Source organism: Crotalus tigris, unplaced genomic scaffold (genome assembly GCF_016545835.1).
Source record: "Crotalus tigris isolate CLP2741 ecotype Arizona unplaced genomic scaffold, ASM1654583v1 scf7180000018484.1034840, whole genome shotgun sequence".
In the NCBI taxonomy this organism is placed as follows: Eukaryota; Metazoa; Chordata; class Lepidosauria; order Squamata; family Viperidae; genus Crotalus; species Crotalus tigris.
In genome coordinates, this window is record NW_024097032.1 from 499261 (window position 1) to 522687 (window position 23427).

The 23427-nt window shown below is 34.3% G+C and overlaps 1 protein-coding gene across 4 annotated transcripts in view; it reads right to left on the reverse strand.

Moving 5' to 3' along the window:
• AP3B1 (adaptor related protein complex 3 subunit beta 1) overlaps positions 1–23427 on the reverse strand; it is a 170089-nt gene that overhangs the window by 87146 nt on the left and 59516 nt on the right. For all 4 annotated transcript variants that reach the window (XR_005557848.1, XM_039352816.1, XM_039352815.1 and 1 more), the window contains exons 9-15: positions 22536–22633; positions 21289–21343; positions 21127–21198; positions 17779–17841; positions 17148–17280; positions 15167–15276; positions 3204–3380 (exon numbers count right to left, since the gene is read on the reverse strand). Coding sequence is in view for 3 of the 4 variants with exons in the window: in XM_039352816.1 (XP_039208750.1) it covers positions 3204–3380; positions 15167–15276; positions 17148–17280; positions 17779–17841; positions 21127–21198; positions 21289–21343; positions 22536–22633 (708 nt within the window). In the remaining variant the exon portion in view is untranslated. The remainder of the gene's footprint in view (positions 1–3203; positions 3381–15166; positions 15277–17147; positions 17281–17778; positions 17842–21126; positions 21199–21288; positions 21344–22535; positions 22634–23427) is intronic.

The window sequence follows — 23427 nt, forward strand, 5'->3', positions numbered from 1 at the left end:
TGTAGAAATATTAATTACTAAAATTATTCAATGAATACTCTTTAATTTTTGCATAATAAAACAATTGGAAATGCACAGTTTGCATAAATTGTATTTTTGGTTTGGCAGATATCTACAAAATACAATAGTACAATATAACAATATAAAAATACTATATCATTTAAACACAAAATATAGAAAGTATTATATTTATTCTGCTTGTGATAAGCTATGTACATTACCTGATCTGTACATCTTTTCAACAGTCACACCTCTGCATGACACAAAATTATATTCTGATGAATAAATGTATTATTTCTCAAAAAAGAAATTAGGAAAGCAAATTTATATGAATGCATAACATTCATATAATGTATTTATTTATTGTTTTAGTACTCTGTAATTATTCCTGAAATGTTACATTTTAAGCAGTACATTTAAACAAATATAGTAGATAATAATTTCCCCAGTTGAGATTGATTAGTTTTAACAACCAAATAATATAAAAAGAGACCAATGGGGATATTCTTTAGCTGCTAGCTGTTAAGGAATCCTAATATTTAATATTCGTAATATTTGTAGTTTCAGTGCTTTTTAGTACTGGAATACCAACAATCAAGTCTACTACGTCTGCTCTGACTGCCAGTTCCACTGATGTCAGACTGAACTGGGAGCCATTTTTAAATTTCTGATCTTCTTTCATCTCTTTTCACTCTCACTAAAAAGATATAGCTAGACCACTAAAGTGGAGAAATGTCTATTTGAAAACAGAAGCATGACACTTCTGTAAAATCTGTATAAACCCACACTGTATAAACCCTATGTAATTCTCAAGTTTAAAGTATTTGATAAAAGTGGCCATTTTCAACCTCTGAATTAATTTTTAAATGATTATCATGAATATTGGTAATAACTTATTGGTAATAATAACTTATATTGAACTGAGCTGACCATTATAATTAAGAAGGCTGGATCTGGATAGTACTTCAGTGAGAAATTATCATGTAATTCCAAGGTTTTAGGCTACTGGAAAATAAAAAATAATCCTGGGGAAAGGCAATGGCATCCACATAATCACCAGAAATCAAGATCCACTTAACGGGAAATTTCACTTTATTACGGATATTCGACTCAGTTTCATTCAAACTTAGTAAAAAGGGAATGTGGCTCAATTGCTGAAACACTGCTTTTAAAACAAATTTGAGGAAAATGATTTGTGGTTATGTGTAAATAGCACCTTTCACCGAATCAGCATGCTGCTCATCTTCTATTTAAATATTATCTTCTACTACTTTCCAAACAAGTCTGTCTAAATTTTGCATGCAATGTATGGCATAAAAGCAGTAAGACAATATAGGCTGGTATTACCAACTAGCCTGCATTTGCTACTACTGCAGAGACACTTCAAGATAATACTAGCTACATAAAGCAACATTTTTGTTGGCCTTCACATACAATTATTACAAGGGTTTATAAGTAACTGCCTCTTGTCAATTTTATTCAACACACAGGTGATAAGGCCAGAAAGAAAGATCTTGGAAATAATTAAGAAATTATCTCCCTGTAAATGTCCCTATCCTGCACAGGGAAAAATATGGCACTAGTTAGGACAAATGAAATAAAGAAGAAACATCCCCTGGTCTAATTACCTTCCAAAGTACTTGAGAAATAATAATTTCTGTCAGTTCAGTCATAAAAATATTTAGAAAGCTAATAAAGCTGATAAAGCTGGGAGAAGATATTAAGAACTAAGCAAAGATTTTGGGAACCAAGAAGATTCATTCATAGAATACCTTATTTGTTCATTCAATGGACCACTGTTTTTGTAACTCCACTTCCATCACCTCAGAGAAATTGTATCTGACCTTACTATCACATAAAATACTATTGTATCCAATCATATTCTATCAACTATATATACTAGTTTGCATACATCTAGATACAGGAACAGTCTTTTAGCTATCTCTGGTACTGTCATAAATAATCTGTGCTTCAACAGAAATTGTATGATTTTTTTTATTTGAAAAGAACCCTTAGAAAAATTTGTGAGAGAGGCTTCTCCTATAATTAGGTGTCAGCAATGGAATATCCAGAAAAACAGAGGTGGGGCCAAGCACTTCTGCACTAAGTATCATGTATTCTTCCACTAAGACAGTGGTTCTCAACCTTTTTAATGCCGTGACCCCCAACCGGTCGTAAGTCAAGGACTACTCAACCGGTCGTAAGTCAAGGACTACTCAACTGGTGCAGCATCGGTTGCAGAATGGAACTTTTGGCGGGCTCAGCAGGGCAGAGACAGCCTGGACAATTCCTATTGGCTTTTGAAAGCCAATAGAATTAGACTCTATTCAAGAGAGTCTATTCTATTGGCTTTCAAAAGCCAATAGAATAAAAGGGAGTAGCACAGCTAAGGAAAAGGGGGGGAAAATGGCGGACTGCGCTGTTTGGCGACCCCCGTGAAATGGTCGTTCAACCCCAAATGGGGCCCCGACCCACAGGTTGAGAACCACTGCACTAAGATATAAAGTGGTAATGTGTATGGCTCCCTGCCTAATCAGGGTTTGAACTTTGTCAATATCCTCACTGTATGTGCATACATGAAACTCTGTCAGAACATGCCAAAAACCAATGTAAATTACTCTTTTTACTGATGTCTTCCTTTCTGAAAACCTGTCCAACAGCAGAAGTTAAAAAAAAAAAAATCCCTCTTGAGTCGTTGATGATGTACTGGATCCTCTTGACTATTGTTTGTTCTCTCTTAAGACCTTGAGGATATACTGGGTCCTCTGACTATTGTTCATTCCAACCTTCTAAACCAGAGTATTAGATGTGAACCATCATCAAAACCCACACAAGTGAAAGGATTTTGGTTATTTGGTAATATTTGGCATTTAAATAGAAATTTATCCAATGCTTTGAGACACTTGCAGAAATTTGTCTCAGCAAGGATTCAGTTTTAAACTCATGGATTTCAGTTTTAAAATACACTTATCAAGACAGGATTCAATACAAAGCCAGATTTTTGCTTTTGGTTATATGCTTCTGAATATTAAAGTGGTGACTGTGGGCTTTAATTTTATTATTTCCAAAATCCAAAAGAAAAACATAACATTCTAATTTTATGAATGGCTGTTCTATTCATTCAATGTTCTATTCAGTTAAATTTAATGAACTATTTACAGTTATGTTTGTGATTTCAAACATCAATGGTATTTTAATCTTACCTGTTTTGAGTTGGTTAAATACAATTTTGCACCAAGATTTAAAATTTGCAGTTTTACAAGATCATCTTCCACAGTGAAGCTCTTGGCCATTTTTCTTAGAACATCAGGGGCTATTTTTGGAACTCGTTCACAGTATTCTCCAGTAAGCCAAAGAATGCTGGCTCTTGCAACAGGAACCTTAGGCAATAAATCAATTAAAATAACAATTTATAACCTTATTAGATGCCTTTTTGAAATTGCTTCTCTAATCGTACACTAGTAACAACTTAAGATAACTTAACAGAGACTCTCTACATATTTTAACCTTTGAGTTTACCAAATGATTATTTACAGCCAGCTGTGATTTTTTTTCCTAAGGAACTTTCCAAGCAGTTAGAGATTAAGTAATTGAAATTGCTGGTGAGATTAGTCATTTATCTTAAAGCAGGCTTCTATACCACTTTAGAAGAAAATAGTTCCAATACCCACATTAAAACAACTTTCTTTAAATGGATGGATCAGAAAATATTTTGCGATAATTTCATTGGGCTTCTGGCAATGTACATTTCCAGTGTTTCTTAAAGTGATGGGAGTGAAAAAATAATAATTTTAAAGAAGAAGCAAGTTAAGCAAAGAACTCCCTATTTTTATTGTATTCTTAACCATTTGGATCAAGTTAATTTAAATAGCATACTCATTTAAATACTGCCATCTGCACATAATCTAATCTTAATGCCCTTTGTATGTTTTGGACTTGTTTCAGGAAAGCCACAGTAGAGGCTTACAAATTAAACTTATAATATCCCATGAAAAGGAACACTGAGGACCATACTGCTTTCAACTTGCCACAGGACAATTCAGCGCTGATTGATCAACAGGCTGCTGGGACTCCAGCCTTGAAGACTTCTAACTTGAGAAGGTTCAAACCTAAAGCAAGACAAGTTCCACTGCAATTTACTTGCCCTCTCTTGAGTTATCCTGAGTTGAACTATCCCATGGTGAGTTGGCCAGGGTGAGTTGTCCAATTTTGGTTCTGATACCTATCTAATTGTTGTAAGAGAAAGAGGGCAAAATAGAGAATACTTTGTTTTCCTACTATGAAAAAAAAATCTATTATTTGTCAATCTCATTTATATAAGGGAGAGGGTGACAATGATAACTTTTGAAGAATATTTAAAATTTTCTAAGCAAAGGAAGACACAGGTCTTCATGTAACAACTTTTCAGATATTGCTCAAGGAATCTAGTGGAAGAAAAGTCCAAGGTGGCTGCACCCTTCTAAAATAAGTTGTGTTTTTCTCCTTTCTCCTCATAAAAGGAAAAAAATAACCTAATGGCCATTTGGGTGCTCTAAAAGTAACAGAAGCACTTTCCCCACTACCAAATAGGCAGAAATGCCAGGCAGAGACCTCTATTGGAAAAACATACTGTATAGGCATATAATTGTTCAACGACTGAAACAATATCATAGGATCTACATATATGATTTTAGAGAAATAACAGTATCTAGGAATTTATCAAGAGATATCCCTGATTTAAGGAGGTACCAACAGATACGATGTCTATACCAAAAAAATGCTCTGATCATCTTTTCCCCTCTGAATCTATTTTAATACACATATCAACATTATTTTACTATCACAATCAAAAATACCTGCATTTCTTACCAAGTCATCTATAAGGTTGCAGATAATCTACCTAAGTTTTTAGCTTAATAGAAAACTAAGGTTGCTAATCAAGCTGTTCAAAAAAAGAATGTTCAGTGTTTTATAATTCTTTCCAAAGCATGATAAACTTATTATTTATTCATTCATTTATTCCACTTTATTTTTATAAATAACTCAAGGTGGCAAACATATTCCTTTCTCCTATTTTCCCTACAACAACTACCCTGTGAGATGGGTCAGCTGAGAGAGAGTGCCTGGCTCAAAGTCATACAGCCAGCTTTTGAATCTAGGGCCGGACTACTACTCACAATCTCCTGATTTCTAGCCTCGTACCTTAGTCACTATAGACCAATGTCTGTGGAGTCACCCAGGTCATGATGGTGCTTTTTCAAAATGCAACTGGACTTTCTTTGTTTTTCCTTGAAGATATTCTGCTTCTCATGCAAGAAGCTTCTTCAGTTCTGACTGAATGGTAAAGAATGCAAGGATGTATATCCTCGCAATCATCTGATCCACACAACATACATGCACACTTTAAACTCAATAATATACTAAGGCAGAAGCTTGGCCACCCCAAGGATAAAATACCCAGACACAAACTGAGCAATGCGATATATGCAGGACAATGCAATGAGACACGTGCAGATCTGCACATTGGAAAAACAAAACAATTACTTCACAAACACATGGCACAACGCAGGAAAACAAACCCACCAGGATAAGATTCAGCAGTCTACTTTTTTGAAGACAGCAAAGTCTACATTCTGGACAGAGAGGACAACTGGTTTGAAAAAGGGGTCAAAGAGGCCATCTAGATTAAAATTGAATAGCCCTCTCTCAACAGAAGGGGAGGGATATGACACCAGCTATTTCCTGTTTACAACACAGTCCTTTCAGCAGTTCCAAGAAGGTTCCACAGCCATTTGCACTATTCAAGTGACCCTGCAGACACAGTTAAACCTCCAAGAGGCCTCAACGACTCTCAGAGAGTACTAATGACAAGATGACTGAAAGGACTATAAATCCTTCCATTCTCCACCATTCAGTCAGAACTGAAGAAGCTTCTTGGATGACAAGTTAAATATCTTCAAGAAAAACAAAATCCAGCTGCCTTTTAAAAAAGCACCTTTGGTACTACGGACCAATCTTAGTCTTCCTGTTCTAAATTTTCCAGTGAAAATTACTGTGAATATTACTAAGTGGAGTTAAAACATTACTATCTCAAAAGAAACTCAGAAAATATCTCTTGCTGCTTACTAGATCAGGGGCACCCAACCCCCGGGCTGTGGCCCACTACCAGGCAGTGGCCCATTCAGAACAAGGCCATGTGAGTGGCAGGGGAGCACACATGCATGCGCAGGGAGATTATTTGTATTTTATTACAAGATGTTAGTTGTATATCTACTTTGGTAAGCCAGATTCATGGATTTAGGTTGCTTTTGGATACTGGAGAACAAGACTCAACAAAACTTAACAAACTATTTTGTTCAATCATCTGAAAGCCTATAGAATATCAGAACTCTATTGCACAGGAGTCTATGAAGTGGAAAAGCCAGCACAGCAAATAAGTGAATCTTGTTTCATTTTGATGAAACCTATTATTTAAGTTTTCTTTTGTAGATGAAAAAGGGTGGAGTTGCTGTTGTACTTGCTGTAGCCTAGCTGATAGTTCACCCCCTGAAAAAAAAAATCCCTCTAGATATTTCCTTATATTTGAGAGGAATCATAGGAACCCTCTCAACCATAATGATTTGGGGGACTATAAACCAGATAAACATAACAAAAACAAAGGAACCTTACAGCAAGTCTTTTGCTACCAGTACAACTTTGTATTGCTACCAATACAAACTTCTCAATAATAGATGATATATTAGGCTAAACCAAAATATAGATAGCTTATATCGGAGTCCCCAATCCCCAATCCATAGAATGTCAGAAACTGGGCTGCGCAAACAAACGAAGCCCCATCTGCGGGATGCAGGCAGCACATGAAACCATGCTCCCTCCAGTCCACAGAAAAACCTCTCTCCATGGAACCAGTTCCTGGTGCCCAAAAGGTTGGGGACTTGTATCTCTAGTTTTAGACTCTGGATGAAGAAAGGTGAAAGACCCTTTGTGTAAGGGATGAAGGTGTTAAGATAAGGACTAGTGCTGGTCAGACCAGAGAGTTATAAAATCAGCCTCTTATGAGAAACAGTTAAGGCAGTTAAGCAAAGTCACTTTAAGTTTCTTTGTAATACTTTCTTCCTTTCCTAGGCTTAATTTATGTTTTGTTAACTGCCATATTCTTTCTCCAATGTCAGCTATCTGATTTTCTATATATTGATATATGACTTTTTTTGTTGGCAATAAAACAACTTACCTAGCAGTATCAAGTCTTTTAAGAATAGAGATTTATATTTCAGCCTGATCTGAAATCTGAGCCATATTGGGCTACCTATCCCAGAAAATGGGACAGCTTTCTTTTTTGTCCTTGGTTTCAACTAAAACCTTGAGTATGGATTTATAAAACATCTGACAGCCCTGAAGATGCTGTGGGCTAATACAGATCTCTATATTCCAACTCTTGAGACACTGATGTCTTAGTACAGGTATTCCTTGAGTTACAATAGTTCAATTAGCGACTGTTCAATATTACAAACCCCTGCCCAAAATATTTAGGACCTGGTCCCGAAGTTGTGCATGTTGCAGCATCACAGCAGTCATTCACCCTTACCAACCGCAGAGACACTGCAACATGCCCCCTATTCCCCCCTCCATCTTGCCCTGCCAGGTCTCCACAGGCACTAAGCCTGCTTTGCTAGCCTCCCAGATTTCACTTGCTTTCCTCACCCCATTTCCCATTATTTACCTACTTTTCGAAAATCTCCAGAGCTCCAGAAGGGGCTGACCCACATGGCAGAAAAGTTGAAGTCTTTTACTCAGATGCTGGTGAAGAAGTAAGAACATGAGACCTAAGGAAAATAGCTTAACCAGCATCTGAATAAAAAACTTCAGCTTTTCTGTCATGAAGCCAGCATCCCTGCAGGCTTCACTTGGGCCCAGCCTGGGCAGCGCCAGATCAGCCTCTTGCTTGTTGCTGACTGGTTTGAATAAGCAGCTTCAGGGATTGGGCCGTGAAGGCAGTGGCGGTAGCCAATAAACGTGGAGTTTGAAGTTCAGCCCAATTGAGACAAAGGAAACAAGCTCCATGTTGATTGGCTGCTGCCATTGCCTTCGCATATTTCTGTATTATAAATGAATGTCAATCGATCCTCATAATTATCAAGGAATTCTGGCTGGCGGGATCCAAGAAAACATCCTTATCTGCCATGGCGCCTGCCCTTTGAAACAGTGTGCCCTCTGAGGTGAGATTGGCTCCCATCCTTCTGTCCTTCCATAGGAGCCTGAAGACCTGGCTCTGCCAGATGGCTTGGGGTCCTAATAGGGGAACATCACATCGGAGATGATTGTTGCATTAAGAGGCAATCCCACCTCCTCCCCCCGCCCCGGCAGATCCTGTTCTGTCCTTCCTATCTTTTAACAATATCTTGATTGCGATTTCTATTTTTATTCTTTCAAAGATATTTATATGTTAAGATTTTAATGTTTCAATGCTGGAAGCTTCCCATTGCTATGAGATGGGCAGCAAGTAAATTCAATAAAAAATAAAATAAAATAAAATAATTGTATTGCCAGTAAAATATCTTTCAATCATATTAGACTCAATTATGTGGCACCTCTTTTTAAAGCCTATTTTTCTCAAACTTTCAGGAAGTGTTCTATTAAAGGAAGTTCTACAGTAGGTTCTTACAATAAACATGTAAATTATTTTAATCAGAAAAATATGTGAATGCAATACACAGAAACTTACTAACACATGTAACAGTGCAGGCACATTCTTAAATGTTGTTACTAATTAACAGTTGTCAAATCAAATATCTTTGGCCAGATTTTATAGTAGGAATAGAGAAATAGTTTGGTACAGCAATTCATTATCCAGAAAAAGAAGGAAACAATAAGACAATAAAACAACATTATTTAATTAAAAGTTTTGTGTAATTGTATGACTTGATAAAAGACATTTGGCCATATGGTAGGTGAGTACAGCGTCAGCATCCCTAAAAAATTAATAAACATTAAATTTATCAGTTATGACACCCAAATTTAGAGATAATTGTGGAGATCATTTTTTGCTTTTGCAGAGCAGGGGTGGGGTACGTTTGACACTCCTGGTTTAGATTGTATAGATGCAATCTACATTACAATCTACAGTGTACAGTCTACAATATACAAGTGATCTATACTAGATTATCTAATATAAAAATATTCTTAATGTCAAAGAGGTACATAATATGTTGCATTTACTGATTTAAAGACAACTTTTGACTCAATTCACAGAAACAGGTTCTGGGCAAAGTTTGTCACATCCTGTAATGGAATGTATGAATGACCTCGGGGAAAGAAAGGAGGAGATGCTGCCTAGGAAACAAACAGACAAGAAACAGATAAAGAACCTTAGGAAAGGCCCTCCCTAATGGATCAAATAAGTAAAAGTGGAGGCAGCAGGTCTGTGCTTCCAGTTGACAAGATTCTATTAATGTAATCTTACAATAAAGTAGAATCAGTTCATCTTGTTGTGTATCCTGCCTTTATCTATTGTGGAGATCAAAACATGTCTTGAGGCATCATAAAAAGGACACTTTATGAGGATATGGATAAGAGTTTCTATCTCCCTGAATTCACAAAGGCAAAGTCTCTGCAAATAAAGTGTCCCATGAAATCTTCCTGACAGCCATGCTGAAGTGGAGGGGTGCGGGGGGGGGGCTTCTACTTCTGCTTGAAGTTTCACAAAAGCATTCAAATGTTTATTTACTTGACAGTTTATTTAATCATGCAGTTGATCATCTTTTTGCCTCCTTCGTTGTTCTAGGTATGAATGTCGATGGTTTTTATATTGCGATAAATAAATGATGAAAAAATGACCAATCAAACTAGAACAGGCCTCAGAATTTAATTCACTGAATATTATTTGTAGCCCTAAAAATCTAAGTGCCAAATTTCCAATATCAAAAGGCAAGTGATAATTGTTATGATCATATACACATGAAAATACAATCCTTGCAGCCTTGTTCATATGCATGATGTGACTTATTCAATTTCAGCCATGGAAAATACTTGATATATATCAGGAGAAGGTTTCTTTTCAAATCTTCTATGTAAACTCCTCCCTTGCCCTGATAGCATTTCTTGAACAAACAAAGAAAATAATGATTTTCATATAGTCTTTGAATCCTGGCTGTTACTCATTAATACATCCAAATGTATAGCGAAAACAAAAAGGAGCCATAAGTTGTCTACTGTTTTGGTTCACTAATCTCATTTTTCTCAATATCCTGCCCTAACTATAGGGATATCAACTCTGAAAATATTGCTAATATGATTTACAAAAAAAAAAAAAGAATGGGTAGAATTTGTTTAACTGTGGTCAGCAAATACCACTTTAAATCAAAGCTTACATGCTATTCTCAAGCAAAGTGATTCAATAACTTTTCACTAGTAAAAAGTTATGGAGCAGAAAACTAGTTACGAAACAAGAATCAAGCTTACTTTTATGAATTCCTTTGATTCACCACTACCATATACATACATAATATTGTTAGGTATATTGTCTCATTTGACATTACTGGACATTGTAGAATATGTCATAGGTTTTACCAGATTAAATAATCCTTTTAAGAATACAAGAAAATATTGCAGGTATTGGAGCAGTTATATTTTACTGTGGAAAATTTGCCAAAATACAAGCCAGAGACTTTTAGGTAACTCACAGTTAAATGTAAAAATTTGAGCTTGTGGGCAATGGGGAGCTCTGTTATTAAATAGGATGTTGCAATTCATTTATATTGAATATGTACAAAAGGAAAAAGCCCTGTAACTATTTGAGAAATACAAGACACTGTTATTTTCAAGTAACTACATCTACTTTGATATTGCCAACCCCTGCAATAATCCTAATCTTCATAATAAATAGATATAGGGAGCATACAAGTGAATATTTATTTTAGCCTTTGGCCAATCAACAAAAAACAACATATCCTAGAGCTGAAGTGTCATGCTTATATAAAAGTAGCTGAATACAGCCATTTTGATTATGTAAAAATAACGGACTATCATTTTAATAGCAGTATAACAGTACTTAGTAACCTTTTAAGTATTAGGCTCATATCTATAATACAGTAAGTTACACACAGTAACCTTTTCTGATGTCTCTATGACATCAAGCACCAGAATCTATGATCTTGGGCTCAAGGAATCTGCTCTCCCTTCAAATTTGACATTTATTTTCCCTTGAATAATAAAAAGCCATTATGTATATTCACTTACTTTTGCCAAACTTATAATTTCCTTCACTCCAAAGCCTATTTAAATGTATTTCCCTCATCCATCCTGGAAAACAGATTTTCAAAGCAGCAATCTTTTAGTAGTATCTGTCCCCATGTTGCTGGTGATTTGGAAATTGTGGCACATAACTTCTGTAACCACAGATATAGACCCCAAAAGAACTAAAATGGTTGCCAAGTTCCTTTTTTTACTGTTCATATGAAGAGAAACAGCTATTACAAGCACGAACAAGCAAGATTATTTGGCAATACAGAGCTTTACTATAAGAAAATGGGTTGTAAAGGATAAATTTTATGAGGGTGAAAGTTTGTTCTCTGAGCTTGTGGGTTGATTTCTGAATGTTTTCTCACCAGGCTAGGTAACATCTTCAGCAGAGTTTAGGGGATACCAGTGTTCTTTTGTTTATAAGGACTTCATGTAGTCAGTGGGTTTTGTGATGGGTCACTTTCATAAATTTTATGATAGTGCTATAGGATATTATTTTTCTTTTAAATTTTTCTTTTCTTTTAAAAAGTTCAAATATGGTAGATTTTGATGTAATATTAGTATGACACCCTTTTTTGAACACCTATCTAAAAAAATAGAAATGAGAATCTCTTTTGGTGTATTCAGTTTGAGACCATGCCTTTGAATTTGGGTGTGAAGCAAAAATGTACCAAAAATGTGTAAGCCATGTGTCCCAAGAAGGTCTGGAGATTGAATTCTGTCCCACCCATCTTGAAAGTCATCATAATAACATTTATGTTCATAGAGTCATTAAATCTCTGCTACTTTGTGCTCAAAAACTCTAATGTCAGGAAGATTCTCTTATTTGATCAGGAATACCACAGTCTGTCATTCTAGAAAGCTGCCACTGCCATTTGTCATCTTAACTCTGTAACTGTATACATTTCTTTTATATTTGTATTTTATTTTCATATGGATAAAACATCCATAAATAAAACTTTACAGATATAGAAAGTGACAGACTAAAAAGATGGATAGAGGAATTGTTAGATAAGGGAAATTTTAAATGCTTGAGTCCATTTACCAAATTAAATATGACAAGACTGATGTCATTAGTACACAGTGAGAATGGGATTATTTCTAATGTTCCAAAGGTTACACTGCATTAAGACCTTACTCCCAAAGTATCATTTAAATTGGGGTAATAGTAATTGAATGCTACATTGATTTTTAAAGTATAAAAGGAATAGTCACCTGCACAGCCAAATTTATTTCTATATAAGAATGCAGGAGTAACGTAAATATTAAGACAGATTAGTTCAAGAACTACATTTGCACACTGATTTAAATGTTACAAGAAATAGCTCATATTATTATTAAACAGTTCCAGATATGCTGTTGAAAGACTATAAAGGCTCCCTGTGTATATTACATTTATATGAATATACAACAATGAATATGTTCTATTGTATGAAACAGTTTATAATTTTCATTAAATGTTGGCTAAATAGCCCCAATGGGAACAATAAAACTGGGAGGGGGAGAAGAGGAGGAGAGAATAATAAGAATAACAAGAAGAAATAATCTGTTGCTCATATCTGTGGGCAGAAGCATCCTTTGGCCAGAACTCTCCTCTGCAACGCTTAAATAGATTTAATCTATGCATCTAGTCTTAAAGGTTATGATGCAATATTGCTTCCCTTGTCTGTATTATCCTTAAATAATTCACACAGAGTTATAAAGATACAAAGTTAACTGATCCATTCCCTGGCATTTCTTGAATTATATGTAAGCACCCTGAATGTGTAAGAATAGAGAAAATAATACATTCAGTACACATTTCTGTTTAGTATTATTCTTGAAGATCAAGCAAGATTATAAAATATACTGTCTGTTATTTTATATACTAAACTGCATAGGCAAATAGTTAAGGGTATTTTTCAAACCTGTGGATTGTATACAATGGCTTTACCAATGAAGGAAATTAAGTTCTAAACCAGGAATAAAAAAGATAAAATATTTATCACATAAAGCATCTAAAAATTCTAATATACTCACCTTCACATAATGTATGAGAAATTATGGTGATGACATAGACTCTCAAATAAAAACAGCTACATTTGAGTATATTTTGCTATCTTTCATATTACAACCTGAGAGTTTTAAGAACAATTCTTATATTTATAAAGCATGATATTTAGTCATCTTGTTTGCTTTGATAAGATTTTCATGATAAACCTGAATACAACTGTGCTGCAATGCATCACTAATGTAATCAATACAAAGCAAATGCTAATTTGCCTGAAGCAAAACTTTTATGGACAGATGTAACTATGAGTTAAGTTTACACTAAAATAAACCTATCCACTTATACCTTAATGTGATAAAATTGAATCTCATGGGAGAAATCAAACCATATTTTGTCCAATCAACTAGTGGTTGTTTTTTTCAAATCTAAAATCTTCAGAAAAGAATATACAAATTCCTCAGAAAAGAATTACCATATGTTCATATATACATATATAATATAGTTCAGATATAACATATATTAAGGACTACATACAATACACTATCATTATTTGTGTATTAAAAATATTGCACATACATATATAAGTGTTGAATGAAAAGTAATGACTTTAATATTATAAATTGCCAACAAATTTCAGAACTGATACACTAGAAGCTCCATCTTGGTTATCATGTAATTTGCACCTTTTCCCTGAATTGAATCTTTGATGAAGAAATGGAAATGCCTTTATGGAAGAGGAAATATGTGGGATTCTTTTGTGACAGCTGTAAGAAGTTTGTCCATTTCTGGCAAAAGTGTATAGTGAATGTTGGTGATTATATAGATAAGGGTAACAAAAGAGCTGGTTTCAAGGATTATTTTCCTGTTTTATGTATTAAAGCATATTTAAACTAAAGTTATGCAGATGAAAGCATTACTATTCATTTAATCTCCATGCGCTACTAAACCAGTAATGTAAACAATAAACTGATCAGATATAGAACATACTGAGTTTTGCTTGTCTCTTATTGTTAACAAATCATTTCAGATGAGCTAAGGGAAACAGACCAAGAAGATGTTTGCAATTCTACTTCAAAACAGTAATAACCCAAAGGGCAAAATGCGGTAGAAGTTAAGACCATACAAGCTAATACAGGAAATTTACTGTTGTTGTTATTTATGTAGGTAAGATAAAAGATAGAAAAAAAATGTGCAATGCTTTGAATTTGATGTGGAAAAAGTGCTACAGAATATGCAAGAATACAAATACAATACTTATAAGCAATTTATTAAAGCAGCTGCATCACGGTATTACATTAGCCAAAGTGACTCTGCTCTTCCTGTCATCAAGAATATTCAGGCATACCCACACATTTTTCTTCTATAACTATTTCCTGACATGGGAAAAGTTCATACTGGATGAACCTTTAGGATGATATGGTTTCTGTATCTATCTGATCCTAGAAACATACATGTGGCTGAAATGAGAAGCAGATAGTGTTGAGTTGTATTCCAAGCACTTTTTCCAAATCGAATTTGAAGCACTAGAAAATAAATATTAATATAGATGTTGTACAATATTAATAACACTTAATTTACAGGTTAAAACTTTTGAGCCATTCATAAATTTACAGATGGATGGCTTCATAAATATTAAAACATTTGTTTTGTTTAGAAAAATATTAATACAATACCTAGATATAATTTTTGTATTTCAAATTATTAAGAAATGTAGTTTTAAAAAATATAAGATCTTATATCTTCCATATATTGAATGTGTGTATGTGTGTGTGCTTGTGTATATGTTAATATATATATACTGATTTTTCCATTTAATATAGAAGCCACATGGAATATACAGATGAATTCAAGAAATAATAATTTGTTGGATAATTATCTTGAACAAATGAAATTCAGAGAAATTTTGGTTAAAAAATTCTAAACATCAATGGTATAATCATATAAATATTCAGTACTTACAGTTATACTGTCAAGGAGCCTGGCCATGCGTTTAATTATTTCAGCATGGTGTGCTGATTGTGTTTGCAGCAGCTTCTTAATTACTACTATGCTTTCAGCTACTATTATTTCTGGTAAAATAAAAGAATAAAATAAGTTTTTAAAAGGTATGCATCACAGTCAAATAATTAGAAAATTGTATTTATTTCCAAAATATGTTGTGACAAAATAGAATATCCTCTAATATTCAGCTTAGTAGTGGATATTCTGCACTTCTGCAGAACAATAAGTCTATTAGAATGATCAGTCTTATTGTTATGAATAAAACTATTTGCTTCTAGTCAAGACTGGATTCTAGTTCCACAAAATCAGGCAAGATGAGTGGGGCAATATCAGCCTGGATAGTTTTGAATTTAAGATGCTGAGGAATTGGATATGTTTGGGTTGAATGTGGATTTAAACAGGCTACAAGAAGGACATAAAAAAGATATCACACTAGACACACCAAATAAACCAGCTGATGTTTGAATAACTAAAAGGAATATCCCAGTTGTTACTGTTGATGGGGTCATAACCCATCAATGGAGTAGTCTGGGACTTGTCAATCCTCTTTAAGTTAAAGCTCCTACCTCAACAGCAGGTGAAAGCTCTGGCCAGGGAGGCATTTGCCCAACTTCACTGGCGTGTTAGTTCTTGGACAATCTAGTCCAGGAAACAGAAACTCCTGCTCGTCACATGGTTGAATTAGGGTAACTACTACAGCTCCAACTGGCATAACTGCAGAAGCTAGGCTGCTGGTAGATGGACCTAACTACCACAGAATAACATTGATTTTTTAATTATTTAGTTGGTTGTCAGTTGGCTTTGACCCAAATTCAAATTGCCAGATATTTACTAATGAAGTCCTTCAAGACAAGGTATTATATTAGGGAACACATTAGCCAAAGTGACTCTGCTCTTCCTGTCAAGTCATCAATGCACCTCTTTCATGGAATGAAGTGAAGTGGCATGGAGTGGACTAGGTTATATGCTTTTTTCATTATTTGTACTTTATTTTTACACTGTACCAAAATCAAATAAATAATAAAATTGTGAGACTGGTACAGAGCAAAAATCATGTAAGTAGGTTGGTATATAAGTAAACAAATAAATTAAACAATGAGAAGAGATGGGAAAGATACTTAAACACACCCACAATTTTCATTTTTCTTCTATAACAACATTCCCACATGGGAAAGATTCATCCTGGATTCTAAGTACATTTGTGCAATAGAATTTTAGGAAGAGAGCAGCAGATGACATAATTATTTCTGTCTATTAATTTTACTCTACAAATCTCCCCCTTCCTGAGACTTTTTGACTCAGCAAAGATTGCTATTCATAAGACAATGTTGGAATCTGTAACTTATATAACTATAAAATAATGCAAATATGAAATTATATTTTGAAACACATACTTTTGTTTGTAATATAAGAAATAGCAAAATAAAGTACCTCAGCAACTGAACAGATTATATTCTAATGGTCAGCGTGATATAATTGCATAGAAAAGCATCTTTGGACACCCAATGAAACTATAAATATACTACATATCTCTATTTTTTCTGATCTATATATTAAGAAAGAAAAAAATGTTGAACTGTGTGCATATTTATTAATGGCTAGTTTAAACAGTTTGTTATGCTTCTTTAATAACACACAAAAAACCCACATTTCTCTACTTATAGCACCCTACTTTAATGCAATGGGGGAAATGAATTTATATTCTATATGAAAGACTGGAGTATAGCCTTTTTGATATTAATACATCTTTGCAAAAAAAATCAGAAAATCATTTTGAAGATCCTCAAATAGATGCAGTGTTGCTATTTGTCCTACACACATAGTTGTTTAAGGGAAATGACATTTCTATGTAGTCTTCTAATAAGGTTCTACTATAGAATGTTACTAGAAAATAAAAGTTTTCATTCATTCAGAAGACAAAATAGAATAATTAACTTACCATCCCTATTGGACAGCAAACACACCAAGCCATTTAGGCACGTGTCAGTCACTTCTGAGATGTTGGTTGCACATCTGCCTATTGCCTGGATTGTAGCTGCAGCAAATTGCTTATCTTGGCTTTTCACATAAGTCTGAAGAAAACAAGAATTTCATTATCTCATCAGTTTAAGTAAGCCATGCCTTGGAAACTAGCTTCGGTGCGTAGTAACAGTTGTGGGGATAGAGGATGTGCTAGCTGTAGTTATCCAAAACATATCAAAAGGAATCAGTTTATTTTCATGAACAATAATAATGCAGAGAAACTCAATAACAAGTATTAGTCTGAGCACAAAAATATTTTGGTTAATATGTTGTTTCAGAAACATTTCAATCTATTAAATTAGCAGTTTAAGGAAAGCCAGATTAAAAAAAAATACTTTGAAGGCACACAAATTACAGGTGCCTTTGCATATATGGCCGCTAACAGCTACCATTGGTACTGCAAATGCTTTAATCCAAAAGTGGAAACATATCACAATCTTCTTTACTTACAACATAGGAGTATTAAGCAAGTTTGCAAGGGCAGAAGGATATGAAATTAATTTAAAATTGAACATTAGGCATGAATAAAAAATAAATAGTGCACAAACCTGAAATTCTCTGAGAAGAGTTGATATATTGGCTTCATTTGCTAGATTGGTTAAAATTTCAAGCTAGAAAACAAAGTAAAATGTTAAGGGAATACAGATACACAATTATTTTCTATTTTTTATAAATCATTGAAAACTGTAAATATAAGTAAGTCTTGTCAAATTAAAAATGGGAAGATATAAGCTCCAATTTTGTAACCTGTTAATAGAATATTTTTTCCACAGTTGAAGAAATCATATTAAAAACAATATAATTTCTATCTAAGCATCATAAAATACTTTGCACTGAAGGAACTCCTAGCTGAATTCATGCTAGGCAATAATCATTGAAGCTTTTACTTCAGTCATGGAAGCTTCCTAATTTAGAATAGAATAGAATAAAATTCTTTATTGGCTAAATGTGATTGGTCACACAAGGAATTCGTCTCCAGTGCATAGGTTCACAGTGTAATATATAAACAGCAAGTAATAGGTCATAAATCATAAATCATAGTTACAATAAAATTTATTTATAAAAATATTTCTGGGTCTTCCAGAATCATTATCAACATTCATTGAAAATAAAAGGCGGCTGAGACCCAGTGCTTTGACCATGTATCTACCTACTGAAACAAATGTAAACATTAAACTGGCTTAACAGAGCTGAAGCTTCTTGGATGAAAAGCGAAACGTCTTCAAATAAAAAGTCCAGTTGCCCCGTGAAAAAACACCTTTGAGAAAACTGGATTTAGTAGCATCCAAGCAACAAAATTACTGTGTCTCTTTCCTTCTGGATTTACAGAAGAATTTAGAAACCTTTCATTTGTGAAGATCTTACAAATTGATCTTGAGTACAAATAGATCTGTATTCAACTCTCCCGTTTCTCCACTATCTTGAGGGGAAAACCTCAAGTGATGATACCACTGTTTAATACTTGCTAGTGACTCAGCTGCTTCATCCATCCATTCTGGTCATCAGGTTGTTAGGAGTAGGATGCCTCTTCCATCTCTTTTGATTAAGTAAACCCTTAGTTATTGATCTTGTGATATTTGTCACTTGAATATTTGAGACTTGGCTGGGAAATATTTGAAGAGCTAGATAAACTACCCATACCTCCAACCAGTAAGTACAATGGGAAGCTTTCTGTCCAAAGCACTTTCCCTGCATGTACTGGTGAAGAGCATTTGTTCCTCACTCACCAGAGTTCCAACTCATCACTAATGCTAATACTTAGACTTCCTAAATCATCCCCTTGGAAAAGTGAAACCTCAGCTACAACAGACCAAAATTTTGTTTGGACTTAACTTCCTACAACTTGCAATAATGGGTGAGTTTGTTGTTTCTGAAGTCTGCACAGACTGTAGCCAATTTTGCATGTGCATTAACATTTTCCTTTTATACTTTTACAAATCACCTTTTTCCTGACCCAGAAAAAGAGAGGTACTTGAGCCCTCCAATGCTGCCTGTCTTTTACTTGAATGCAAGCAGAGAAAGAAGAGATCTTGAATGAAGTGCCCCCTTTGTGTAACTTTATATATGTTCTCCCATTTCCTCCTTGCTGTTTCTTAACATGACTTTTCATTCATCAACTCTTCCTGACAGAGCCTCAGATTCTGTTTTCAGGGTCTTAACCTCACTCTTACCCTGTTCTGCAGAACCCACTTGGAGTGAGTCACTCGAATAGCTTCTCAGTGTGTTCTTCTTGGGGACTGATGAAAGACTAAACTGAAGAGTCTTGAACTGATGCTTATTTTGGTAGTAAAAATATCTCATGAATGTTCAGTGAAATGTTGAATGGAAATTTAGACATGTCTATAACAGATCTATGAAAAGCAACACGTCTTTAGGATGATTGGCTTCTGCTGTAAATCTCAGTAATTAGATTCACATATAAGAAGCATATTTATTTAACTATAGGGCACAAAGGCATTTCTGAAAATAAAAAATATGCAGAGCATTATTTTTTTAAAAAAAGAACAAAATACTTGTTAAAAAAATAGATGACAGAAACCTTTTGTGGTACTAAGAAAGATGTCAACGCTGCAAATATTGTATATTCTTGTTTTTGACAATATGCAGAATTGTCTGGTAAATATGGGGTTAATAAAGAGCAGAAGGAGCATTGGGGGTAAAGCCCGGGAAAGAAAGAGGAAGAAAACATTTGACCTTTACACTAATTGGATAGTGTGAGATATGATGGCTAATTTAGGGAGGGAACATGCTGATAATTTAACTGCTCAGCGGAAGAGAACTTAGATCCTAGCATTCCTCCGTTGTGCCTGTGCCGACATTTTGTAACATTAAAAGACTTTTAGGAAAATAAATGCCTGGAAGTTCTTTGGAATGTTTGCATAAATAAACTGATGTCAGACAGAACCCACTTGGAAAAGATCATCAGCAGGCAATTAACACATACACATTTAAAATTATTTATGTTACTTTTGCTAATAGTGGGAATGGGTACAGAAATGTACAAATCACAAAAACTCAGCCACAACAAGTAATCTCCGCTTCAGCATTTTAGCAGAACTTTTCAATCTTTTATTTAGAGTCTAATCATCTCAGTTAATTCTCATATCACTACCACTGGGGAACTAGAATTCAAAATTTCCTCATCCATTTCACCAATCCGGACTGTTTCCTATTTCTATCACAGTTTAGGCCCTGGCCAGAAACCAATCCTATATAACCATTTTTCTGCATTGACAAATACTCTGTTCCAACTTCAAATTTTAAGTTTTTGGATAAATATGTTATATACATTAAAAACAAGGCTTTATCTCTCTGGGAAGAACACTCTGATGACTATATTTTTGATTAGCTAATAAAAAGGAGTCAAAATTGATCAATTTGCATATTTACAGTCTGAAAGCTCAAAAATATTTTATGTATAATTTAGAGAGGAGTTTCTCAACATTTCCATTATGTGCTGAGTTTATGTTTTTGATATGGAAATGTACAATGAATTAGTAACACATGTACATTCTTGTTTTTATCCATTATTTATTTCCAAGACCTAGGCAGAATGTACTTTCCTTCTCTTCCTGTCATACCATCATTCTTAACTTCCTATTCAGTACAGTGTTTAAATGCATTAATTATAATAGCTCAATTAAAGTCATTTTATTATCTATAAACAGTACTACTATAAAGGTTCTCAACTTAAATATGCTTTGCTCAAATGCAGGGCTTCACTAAATAAACAAGATCTATTCTGAAATAAAATTTGAGCAGTATCACTTTCATATTCTTATTGAGTACCATCATTTTGGAAAGAATAAATCTTGACAATTTGTGTCTTTTTGTCTCAATATTAGCAAAGCAAAGCAGTACTTCAAAGACATGAATTATACTTAAAACAAGCATACTTTTAATGTCTTGATCATAGTTGGATCAGTTGACCTAACATAGAAACTCTTCAAGTAAGTCTCAAATAGCCCCTGGATGGAAAAAAATAGAATAAGAAATCAATGTCAACAAATATGAAGATCAAAATGAAGTATTTTGAATGTAAAGCCAATATGTCAAACCTTGCGCTGGATCGACATTGTTGCTATATTCTGGAGAACAATATACTGTACTTCTCTAAAAGTGAATGGAACATGATTAGTGTCTTGCTTAATTATTTTTCCATGAGAACTATATAATTGAAAATAAACTGAATATAAAATGACAAGATTATGCTTTTACATAGAAAGATTAGTTAAGTTACTTACATACATATTTTATAAAACTGAATTTGAGAAATATAATTTACATAGTAACTTATATTATGAACGTCATCAGAAGTGTATGTAGATATGCAGGGAGTTAGCTATATCCACAATTAACATTAATTTTATTAGAAGATGAAAGCCATACTGAAATGTCTAAAATCTTATTCATTAATAGTACAGTAATTTTATTCAATATTACTGCAAATATTACAAGAGACTCCTGAACTTGTATGTGAAATCCCTGATTAAACCTAGATTCTCAAATTAAATTTAAAGGAGATTATCTTGTTTGATTTCATTTAAATATGCACCAGTTATGTGGAAAATATAAGGGTTGACAAGAAATAACATTTACTAGTAGTTGAAGAGTTTAGAGAAATCTTGCGGTCCATTATTTTATTCCACATAAGGAAATTGCAATATTGATTTGGGGGGGGGGGGGTTGGTAGGACAGAGTTCCCCAACATTTTTGGCTTTGCGGACCAACGGGGGGTAGGGAGAAGGGATAGTTCTGCGTAAGCACCGGGAAAACGTGCATGCACAGCTCTATTTTGCAAGTGGCAGGCCTGCTTGTGCAATGGAGCACATGTCCTTGCTTGCCTGCTATTTCAATGGCATGGTTCTGAAAGGTTCAAGGCCTGGTAGGGGCCGCAGCCCGGGGATTGGGGACTCCTCTGGTAGAATGTATAAATGAATCCAACTAAAGAAACCACTGCATATAATTCTAATGAATACCTTTTTAGATCATGCTAAGCCAAAAGTAAAATATTATAGCTCAGTTTTGTTTCATGTGACTTAGATATGTAGTTACAACAATTTCTGGGACTCAAGAAAATTTATAATTAATGTGCTGCTATTATATTATGATCTATATTAGTTCCTCTAAAAGTTTAGTAAAATTGTTCATTCAGAAAATATTAGTACTCAAATGTTGTATATGTTTACTTTATCTCCTTATAACTGATAGCTACTGCATATCTGGTCTAACATTTCAAAAATATATATACTCCACAGCTGGGATGATCAATGCCAGCTAATAAAAATAGATAAATTTGATTTACCTGTTACTACGTAGTAAACGTACTAGGGACTTAGCAACTATACCAGCTTCAGAGTAGGGGGCCACATGCCAATAAAGCTGTGCAACTGCCATCACCACCTTTAAAAAAATAGCCATTATTTGCTAGTGATCAGATTCATCTATAGAATATGTTAATTTCCTTGGTAGCTTGAAAGAACATTTATTATTTTTCTTTTAAAACTATTAATTAATCTTTGGCATCTAACTCTCCAACTACAACTGTGCCTGGCTTACATAAGACTGAAACAAAAATACAGAAAATAACAAGAGAACTAAAAAAACCACAGTTGAGGCTGGTCACAATCATAATCTCAACTGTTACAGAAATGGACTCATCCAACACTGAGACCCAATGCCTGGGGGAAAAGATTTCAGTACCAGCAGGATTGAGACTGAGTCTTGGGGGATATGCTGTTCTATAGGCATTACAACACAGATACCTCCTGGGTACCATCAAATGGCATTGTTTCACAGAGACCTGAAGCATGCCCAAGTTGTTGGACCATGTTGGATGTGCAAAAACATCCAGAAGGAAGTCCTGAAAATAACCAATCTCAGGTACTATGAAAGACTTTACAGATGATAACCAGCACTTAAATTATTCAGATTATATTTTCTGATAAGAAAAATTATCTCCAAATGCTTATTTTATTTACATAATTCCAGCATTTTGCAGCAGAAATAATCTTTCCTCAGGGGGCTACTTGCATTATCAAAGCAAAGTTTGCAACACATCAGTTAATGAAAGCCTATGGGGAAATGAGTATCTCTCATTCCCCACATTCATTAAAAAGATTTACAAGTAGTCCTCGATGTCTGACTGTCTGGAATTATGTATTGGAAAGTGTGCTTTACAACCCATAAAGCACTTC